The 10,109-nt window shown below is 40.2% G+C and overlaps 3 protein-coding genes across 3 annotated transcripts; 1 reads left to right on the top strand and 2 right to left on the bottom strand.

Annotated features, from left to right (window-relative positions):
• Window positions 1-3,207: 3,207 nt before the first annotated feature.
• On the top strand, window positions 3,208-3,737 carry CBG26648 (the record flags this gene model as incomplete). The annotated part of the gene is made up of 2 exons (XM_045240985.1): window positions 3,208-3,435; window positions 3,618-3,737. 2 exons carry the CDS (start codon window positions 3,208-3,210, stop codon window positions 3,735-3,737), a joined length of 348 nt encoding a protein of 115 aa, XP_045100631.1.
• Window positions 3,738-4,762: 1,025 nt separating this feature from the next.
• Window positions 4,763-5,121, bottom strand: CBG23652 (the record flags this gene model as incomplete). The annotated part of the gene is made up of 2 exons (XM_002647810.1): window positions 4,763-4,835; window positions 5,033-5,121. 2 exons carry the CDS (start codon window positions 5,119-5,121, stop codon window positions 4,763-4,765), a joined length of 162 nt encoding a protein of 53 aa, XP_002647856.1.
• A 1,892-nt stretch (window positions 5,122-7,013) lies between these two features.
• CBG23651 lies at window positions 7,014-9,295 on the bottom strand (the record flags this gene model as incomplete). The annotated part of the gene is made up of 2 exons (XM_002647809.1): window positions 7,014-8,917; window positions 9,232-9,295. The coding sequence occupies 2 exons, from the start codon at window positions 9,293-9,295 to the stop codon at window positions 7,014-7,016; spliced, it is 1,968 nt and encodes a 655-aa protein (XP_002647855.1).
• Between the last annotated feature and the right edge of the window lie 814 nt (window positions 9,296-10,109).

The raw sequence follows: 10,109 nt of genomic DNA, 5'->3' as shown, positions 1-10,109 counted from the left end.
AGTTAGATAAAAAATGCGACCATAGCTCAGCAACTCTTCATTTCGGCTAAACAAAAAGAAATCGTTTAAAAAATATTGTTTATATACCTTTTCAAAATTTCACCGTTTCAAAACCAAAAAATTTAGAAATTAGGATGTTCCAACTGATCCATCGCGATCAATCCTAAAATTTGCTAAAAGTTTTTGGACATTTTCAATCTCTGTTTTTCAATCGATTATTCATTTCAATTAACACCATAACTGTGTCGATCATTTGCTGATTCCAATTTTTCGCATTTTCAAAACGTATTAATTTTCAAACAATTTTTGGAATGAATGTTTCGATCCACTCTGTCTTTTTATCACATCACAACTAACAATAAGATTTTTAAAAAATCTAGAAGATTTTCTACATTTCATATTGAGTGGGACGCGAATAATTGAAAAAAAAGCAAATCACAACCTCGCCAAATGATCAATAATTGCTGTTGATAATTTAAAATTAGGTTAACACTTTGAAGAAATTGAGAATGTTTTGAATTCAAAGTATGAGTTTTTTTCCAAAAAATTGATGTTGCAGCAGCACACTGATAGACTTTGAAGGTTACAGTAGTCTTCGGAGAAACTAAAAGGTGTAAACACCAACAAGCAAAAATGCACGCACTATCTCTCCTGTATACACTCCTTCAACACTAAACCAAAATACCCAACGAGAGCCGAAATTTTTACAGTGTCATAATATTGAGAATTCTCTTTCGTTTTTTCCGTCTTTCACTCACATTTTGATTTAACATTTTTCACCCACCATACAACGGCCCATTCTCCCGGGGTACATCAGTATGGGGTACATCGTGCTCATGGGGTACAAAGTCTCAGAGGGTACATAGTCTCATGGGGTACATTTTAGGTATAATCTCATGGGGTACATTTTTCGCTTTCTCATGGGGTAAATCTCTGAAATACTCAGGGGGTACATCGCATTGTCTCAGAGGGTACATCGCATTGAATCTCATGTGGTAAACATCAAGTCGGATTCTACAGTTTCAGCGCTCATAGCTGCCTGATTTTTCCAACATTCGTTACATATTATGAGTGGTTTTTTTTGTTTTCCATGTAGTTATTCAAGAATGTAATTTCGCTTTTGATGTGGTTTGGAACAGAGATAACTGTCCAACATTATTTCTTCTCATTCATAATTCAGAAACATTTGGCTGATTGAAGAAAAATTGCCTATTGCAAGATATTCGGAGATTTCCGATGACCGAGGAGTTAGACGAAGCAACCAGGTGCCAGCTCAGTCAATCAAAGCTACCACAACGAAACGTTTTACACTTTCAGTGCTCTTGAGAAATGATGAGAAATCGTAAACATAGTGATAAGGAAAACATGTTCTTTATTTTTACCCTAACCGGGCATTAAATCATATAACATGAATTAGTTTCACAAAAAAAAATTGGGAGGGCAAAAATGAAAAAAAAAATCATTTTTAGTTACTGAAGAGGTTCTTCGAGTCTTCCAATTTTCAGAAATCCAGCGAATCGTCTTCACGTTGATTTGTGGGCGATGAGTGGATTCAGTTGATGGAGGAAGATCATCATCCAGAACATCCAGCAGCAAACAGCGGTCATGACGATCATCGATTGGATGATTCCTCTGTTAGGTCCCTTCAGCACAATCCATGGTCCTCCGAATCCAATGGCATCCTAGGTGGCGGAGACAGAGACGAGTAGAATGAAGAATCCGATCTGAAACTCACACTTGAGTAATTAATTTGTTTGATTTTAAGAGGGAGTACACAATTTCCAAAAATTTTGAGATTTTATTACCACTCGATGCGAAATTAGGGCGCGGGAAGAAAATTCTTAAGAACCATTGTCCAAAAATGCCTTTTTTTCGATAAACGGGTCAAAAACAGGCAAAAAAATCAACTGAGATGGTGCAAATAAGCTATTTCTGGGGACGCATGAATCCTTAAGGGTGCACGTGAAAAATTGCACTCTCAGTTGACTTTTTTGCGCTGTTTTTGACCCATATTTTAAAAAATGAGGCTTTTTTGTACAATGGTCCAAGATATTTTTTCTCCTAATTCTGCATTGAATGTTACCGAAATCTCAAAAATCCCAATTTGTGTTCTACCCTTTTAAACAAGTATTTGAAAATGCATAAAAACTTACTTTTTTTTTTAAATCGAAGATTTTGTTGTTGGAAGATCATCGGGCTGTGCGGAGGAAGGCTTCTGAAAAAAAGGATACTGATTTCGTGTCGGAAGGATGAAAACAATGCAAAATTACGACGGAAAGAATAAAATCTAAGATTTTAAAACTGGAACAGCGAGGAAAAAAAATTTGAGCTATAAAAGCAGCAGATACGTTCATATTTCGTCATTAAAAATTTACAACAAGAAAATCAGTTCAATTTTTTTTAAATTGATAAAATCGTAAAAAATCGATAAAATCGTTAAAAAATTGATAAAATCGTGAAAAAATTGATTGATAGCGTTCGCGGCCTAAAATTCACATGCATTAACGTATGATACTCACTAGGGAATGACTCACAGAAGATGTGGAGTTATGGGACGAGACCTATATCATTCGAAAGAGGATGAAATTTCATTTTCAAATATATGCTCAGTTTTTGCGGCGGCCTCCGCTAACTCGAGAAATTTAGGTCAGAAGTTTTCAGTAGATTTTGCACTGAAATGCATACGTGAACGCTCCACGTCCTCATTTCTTTTATACGCTTTGAAGAACCATTGAAAACAGCAGTGGGATGGTTCAGTGGTAAAGCGGCGGGATGGGGAAATGGTACTCTATGGTTCGACTCCTTCATAGTCGAAACTCTTTTTTTATTTTTTGTTGGTTTTTTATATGACCTGTTTTTGAGCTCAAAAGCTGTTTTCAGCAGTTTTCCATACTCTAAACACCTTTGGCATCTTGTCAAATACAAATTAACCAAGTTTTTGGAAAAAAAATTTCTGAAGAAAATTCGCATGTTTTCATGATCCATACACCTCTTTTCAAATTTTCAAAAAAAAAATTTTTTGAAACACAAAGAAATCTATATTTATTATTATAACGATTATTATTATGTCTCGCTTTTATAGACGGGCGGCGAACGGGCGGCAAGCGGGCGGCTCACCGCCCGCCCGGATGGAAACCCTACTGGAATAATCCCGCCAAGGATAAAAAAATCGGAAAATTTGAAAAGAGGTGTATGGATCATGAAAACATGCGAATTTTCTTCAGAAATTTTTTTTCCAAAAACTTGGTTAATTTGTATTTGACAAGATGCCAAAGGTGTTTAGAGTATGGAAAACTGCTGAAAACAGCTTTTGAGCTCAAAAACAGGTCATATAAAAAACCAACAAAAAATAAAAAAAGAGTTTCGACTATGAAGGAGTCGAACCATAGAGTACCATTTCCCCATCCCGCCGCTTTACCACTGAACCATCCCACTGCTGTTTTCAATGGATCTTCAAAGCGTATAAAAGAAATGAGGACGTGGAAGCGTTCACGTATGCATTTCAGTGCAAAATCTACTGAAAACTTCTGACCCAAATTTCTCGAGTTAGCGGAGGCCGCCGCAAAAACTGAGCATATATTTGAAAATGAAATTTCATCCTCTTTCGAATGATATAGGTCTCGTCCCATAACTCCACATCTTCTGTGAGTCATTTCCTATGTAGTCAAGCAACAATTCGCTGCGTAGGCAACATCGCTTCGAGACCATGCAATATGTGTCGATTTACGAAGAGTTAAAAAATTCGACGCTTTCACACGAGTTTCGAACTTATTAAAATTTGATTCGAATAAATAAAACGAAATGGATACACAAATGTGGACCAAAAGTGGTATTTTTTCCTCATTAACCAAAAATGTTCTCTCCTGGTTGCTTCGTCTAACTCCTCGGTCATCGGAAATCTCCGAATATCTTGCAATAGGCAATTTTTCTTCAATCAGCCAAATGTTTCTGAATTATGAATGAGAAGAAATAATGTTGGACAGTTATCTCTGTTCCAAACCACATCAAAAGCGAAATTACATTCTTGAATAACTACATGGAAAACAAAAAAAACCACTCATAATATGTAACGAATGTTGGAAAAATCAGGCAGCTATGAGCGCTGAAACTGTAGAATCCGACTTGATGTTTACCACATGAGATTCAATGCGATGTACCCTCTGAGACAATGCGATGTACCCCCTGAGTATTTCAGAGATGTACCCCATGAGAAAGCGAAAAATGTACCCCATGAGATTATACCTAAAATGTACCCCATGAGACTATGTACCCCCTGAGACTTTGTACCCCATGAGCACGATGTACCCCCGATGTACCCCATTCTGATGTACCCCGGGAGTATGGGCCCCATACAACTATCGCTTTCCAAACACGCTTCCATACATCCACTAAAATCTGCTACCGTAGTGTTTTGAGTACAGTACTGCAAAACGCCAGCAATTGGGTATCCCCAAAACAACAACATGTTAACTGTGCCATTCTGAAGTGTTTTTTAATTTTCAAGAATTGCTGGAAGATTCTTACTGTAATTGGTGTAAAAAAGAAAAAGAAGAATATGCAGACAGGGACAATCATGTTCCGAAAACAAGGAAGAGACAGAATATAAAGGTCGAATCGGAAAAAAAAAAGCCATGAGACATTTTTTGTTGGAGATGTTTCTTGCTTTTTCGGTGGTGCCAAGGAGATGAGACTCATTATTTGGAAGAGGAAACATAAAAATATATTTTATCGTCTGGAGAATATGAAAAAGGAAAATCAGATTTTATTGAGCTGGTTCAACACAGAAATATGCCACGGCACAGTTTGTGGTGCCACCAGTGCAATTTAAGTTGAGCCTGGAAATGGTAATTAGGATAGTTGGGATTACTATGGTTACTCATGATTACAGCTCAATTAAACATGATTTCCTTGAGGAACTAAACGTCGGCAAGTTCCGTGTAGCTCCGCTCCGTTCTTTAACCCGTAAATTCTATTTCAATAAATTAAGTTAACACCAATTAAGGTACTAATTACTCACATTAGTAATACTTACATAGCGTTTCCCACTTTTCCATGATTTTCTGTCGATTGTTGAGCTGTTTGGAGCCATAAACGTTCTTGGTATACTTTTGCAGAAGTCATAATTGTGAAATTCACAAATTTTGAAACGAAATCGTAGGCAGCAAAGTTTTCCTGTTAACCTAATTGTGGATTATCTATTTCAATCGGATATCACTCGGTTGCAAAACAATTCAACTGTACATGGTGTCCCTTAAGTATGGAGACTTTGGTTTTTGGGTCTAAAACCTAAAAAAGAGGGGTATCATCAAAAACGAACTTTATTTTCTGATGGAAGAGATCAAGAGGAACAGGTATATGCAAAGATATTCAAAGTTTGATCCTTTGGCCTTGATGCAGGCCTTAAGAAGATCCGCAAAAAAAGTCACTGTGGGCCGCAGGTAGTTGGTGTCTATTGGACATATGAGGAGATTTCGACCACTGAGTTGCTTCAAGAAGCCCAAAAAATCAGCAAATGTCGTTAAAAGATAATACCAGGTCCCTTAAACGTTGTTTGGGATGAAGAAAGATATTCCCAAAATCTGTTATGACCTGAGCAGGTCAGACAGCTGAAGTTAGAGCTCAACTGGTCCTCAGTGGTAAAAACGGAAATCCCGATTCGGATTTCTACCAAAATATGAGTTCGAAGGCTTTTTTACTTTCCTGAGCTACTAGCCAAGTTAGCCAAAACCCATTTACTATGCAAAAAGATTCAGCACCGTTGATATCTACGATTTAACCAAATCGGCGATCGAAGCTTATTTCACGCGACTTTGGGCGATAGCGAATTGTACTTTTGGAATTTTTGGCAAAATTGTAACGGTTGCGAAACAGCAGGAAAAATAGGCGGGTTCTTAAATATGTTGAAAAAAAGTGTTTCGCAACAACCTATTACTTTTGTTGTCATTTTGTTCTAAGAACGAATGGCAATTAGGAGAGTTTGTAACTGGAAAGTTATGCAATTGCAAAAAAAAATCAGACAACTAGGGGTAGACCGAGGACTAGTGGTAACCAGAACGATATATATTTCATAACTCGCTGAAAGAGAGATATCATAATAAAACTGAGTATTAGTAGTTCCAAAACTCCAAAATTGAAGGAAATTCGAAATTTTGGTATTTAACAACTAGAACGTTTTGAAACTAACCACTCTAAATTTTGGGGTTGGTTACTAAAACTTTTTCTCGTCACAATTTGTTTCACAACTAACGGAAACAGGATTTTTGTGTTTTTGAAAAAAAGTGACGTTTCAGAATGTGAGAGTTCGGAAATAATACATAGGACGTTCTAGAACTTGTACATTAAGATTTTCAGAAAGTATGACGTTCTAGAACTTTGCAATTTCTGAATTGGAACGTTTTTTAATAGGATGAGATCATGGGGTGTTTGGAATTGTTGTCAGAAACGTTTTCGTCGATGCCTAACAATTTAGAAGAACGTGCGTTTCTGTAAGCTCAGTGGCATTTCTGATTTTTAAATCACTCTTACCAGGATCTCATCAGCACCGTTACGTTATCAGCGCCTAAAGTTTGCCACTGAACTTGGAGCATAGGACATATTAGTGTTCCTACGATGTCATCCTTTGGATCACCAGGAGTTCTATTTTTTTTTTCTAGCCCACAGCTTCAAAACCTCGACCATGTTTATCAAATTTGGCTCCTATGGAGTCGTGGGAAAAGGTGTGAGAAGAACGAGCGATCGAAGGGGGGAATGAAACGCGTTCAATGGTCCACAGTAGGAAAAATGATTGACACAATTTGACTCATGGGAAGGACACATTCTCCCTATCACAATTTAGCCCCATTGTCAGTGCATCCTCTGTCCCACCCTCTTTTTTTTGAGAACCATCACCATTCTATCTTTCTTCTTCCCACCAATTCATTCAGTACCGTTCCCATGCCGTTTCCAATACTCCGTACTCCATTTGTTGTGCTCTCAGAAATTTTCTGTCTATTGGAATTAAATGAAACGTATTGTTAAAAACCAATTCCACCTCCACCAGCTCCGATTTCATCTCCACCAGCTCCGATCCCACCTCCACCAGCTCCGATTCCATCTCCACCAGCTCTGATTCCACCTTCACCAGCTTCGATTCCACCTCCACCAGCTCCGATTCCACCTCCACCAGCTCCGATTCCATCTCCACCAGCTCTGATTCCACCTTCACCAGCTTCGATTCCACCTCCACCAGCTCCGATTCCACCTCCACCAGCTCCAATCCCACCTCCACCAGCTCCGATTCCATCTCCACCAGCTTCGATTCCATCTCCACCAGCTCTGATTCCACCTTCACCAGCTTCGATTCCACCTCCACCAGCTCCGATTCCATCTCCACCAGCTCCGATTCCATCTCCACCAGCTCTGATTCCACCTTCACCAGCTCTGATTCCACCTTCACCAGCTTCGATTCCATCTCCACCAGCTCTGATTCCACCTTCACCAGCTTCGATTCCATCTCCACCAGCTCCGATTCCATCTCCACCAGCTTCGATTCCACCTCCACCAGCTCCGATTCCATCTCCACCAGCTCTGATTCCACCTCCACCAGCTCCAATCCCACCTCCACCAGCTCCGATTCCACCTCCACCAGCTCCAATCCCACCTCCACCAGCTCCGATTCCATCTCCACCAGCTCTGATTCCACCTTCACCAGCTTCGATTCCACCTCCACCAGCTCCGATTCCACCTTCACCAGCTTCGATTCCACCTCCACCAGCTCCGATTCCACCTTCACCAGCTTCGATTTCACCTCCACCAGCTCCGATTCCACCTCCACCAGCTCCGATTCCACCTCCACCAGCTCCGATTCCACCTTCACCAGCTTCGATTCCACCTCCACCAGCTCCGATTCCACCTCCACCAGCTCCGATTCCACCTTCACCAGCTTCGATTCCACCTCCACCAGCTCCGATTCCACCTCCACCAGCTCCGATTCCACCTTCACCAGCTCCGATTCCACCTTCACCAGCTTCGATTCTACCTCCACCAACTCCGGTTCCACCTCCACCAGCTTCGATTCCACCTCCACCAGCTTCGATTCCACCTCCACCAGCTTCGATTCCACCTCCACCAGCTTCGATTCCACCTCCACCAGCTTCGATTCCACCTCCACCAGCTCCGATTCCACCTTCACCAGCTCCGATTCCACCTTCACCAGCTCCGATTCCACCTTCACCAGCTTCGATTCCACCTCCACCAGCTCCGATTCCACCTCCACCAGCTCCGATTCCACCTTCACCAGCTTCGATTCCACCTCCACCAGCTCCGATTCCACCTCCACCAGCTCCGATTCCACCTTCACCAGCTCCGATTCCACCTTCACCAGCTTCGATTCTACCTCCACCAACTCCGGTTCCACCTCCACCAGCTTCGATTCCACCTCCACCAGCTTCGATTCCACCTCCACCAGCTTCGATTCCACCTCCACCAGCTTCGATTCCACCTCCACCAGCTTCGATTCCACCTCCACCAGCTCCGATTCCACCTCCACCAGCTCCGATTCCACCTTCACCAGCTTCGATTCCACCTCCACCAGCTTCGATTCCACCTCCACCAGCTTCGATTCCACCTCCACCAGCTTCGATTCCACCTCCACCAGCTCCGATTCCACCTCCACCAGCTCCGATTCCACCTCCACCAGCTCCGATTCCACCTCCACCATCACCAGGTCCGGCCTCAACAGCTGCAGCTCCACCTGCTCCGATTTCAGCTTCAGGATCATAACTTCCAAATCCAATGGCTCCAGTTCCATTTCCAGGACCCCGGCTCTCAGAGCTCCGGCTCCCAGCTCCAGCTGGATGCCAGTTCCCATTCGAGAACTGACGATTCTCACTGTTTCTCTCTCCACTTATATGCAAAAAATCCAGGGCGATTCTTATCTCTGTGCTCAATTTTTTTTCACTCTTAAAATATTTTTTCCAAAACGTGAAATTTTCTTTCGATAAAAATTCGCGAAATAATTTTGAATTTTTTAAATTTTTGCGCCATATTATAATTGCATTCTCTCCCTGTTTCTAAATATGCACGAACGGTTTAGTGGTCGACACTGTAGACTATTAAGCTGAGTGTTTTTGGTTCGACCCTCCGTAGGATTTTCCTTTTTTTGTCGTTTTTTTCGCTTTTTGTGAAAAAGGCAAAATCATATTTAAAAGATTTTTTTGCTGCTTGTATCTGAATTTTTTCTCAAATTCAAACTTCCCGCTAGTTTCCGAGAAACGTCTACAGGCTCCACTGGCGCATCTCGCGATGCGTTACCCATTTCTCGCTCGCATAATATTCCACGGAACAAGGTGGAATCGGGGGCTGGAGGTGGACTTTCAGAAGCAGTTTTTTTAAATACCTAATTTGTTTTGTTTCAAAAGTTGAGATGAATTATTTGACAAAAAAAGACATTTTTTAGGAAGTGAAAAAAATTCGTTCATAGAGATCTCTGAATTACACCTCTGAATTTTTTTAATCTTCAAAAAACTTTTTTGTGTTCTTTGCACATTAGGATTTTAAAAATAAGAAAACTTATCAGAGGCCGTATTCATGAACATTTACCTAGGTAAATGCATTTACCAAGGAAAATATTACGTTTACTTTTTGAAATTTCTAATGGAAAAATCGATTTACACATTGGAAAAAAGCGTGATTGGTATTCATGAAAATTAGTTTCCTATTGGTAAATGATTTACTACCTTGATTTTATTTACCAACGTTGGGGGTAGAAAAATAAGATTTTCCTTACTGTTTTGATGAATTTTAAGATGTTAAAGTTGAAATTAGGAAACTGGAATTTGGAATTTTAATGAAACTGAGAATAATATAAAGACAGATACGATATTAACATAAAAATAATGGAAAAATAAACTTTAAAAAATTGAAACCCCCAAAAAATCACTTCCAAAATTGATGAGACCGTTCCCGATTTATGTTTTAATGTTTGACCAACACTAAATTATCTCAATGTTTCATTTTTCCTGACATTTTCTAGAGGTGAGACATAACTGGCCATGAGTCAATGCAACTACCGTAAAAACTCTAATAGAACGACACCCGGATCGTCCACTTTGAGCCTATATATCTCATTT

Source organism: Caenorhabditis briggsae (assembly GCF_000004555.2).
Source record: "Caenorhabditis briggsae AF16 supercontig from assembly CB4, cb25.NA_019, whole genome shotgun sequence".
NCBI classification, from domain to species: domain Eukaryota; kingdom Metazoa; phylum Nematoda; class Chromadorea; order Rhabditida; family Rhabditidae; genus Caenorhabditis; species Caenorhabditis briggsae.
This window is presented reverse-complemented; position numbering and strand designations above follow the sequence as displayed.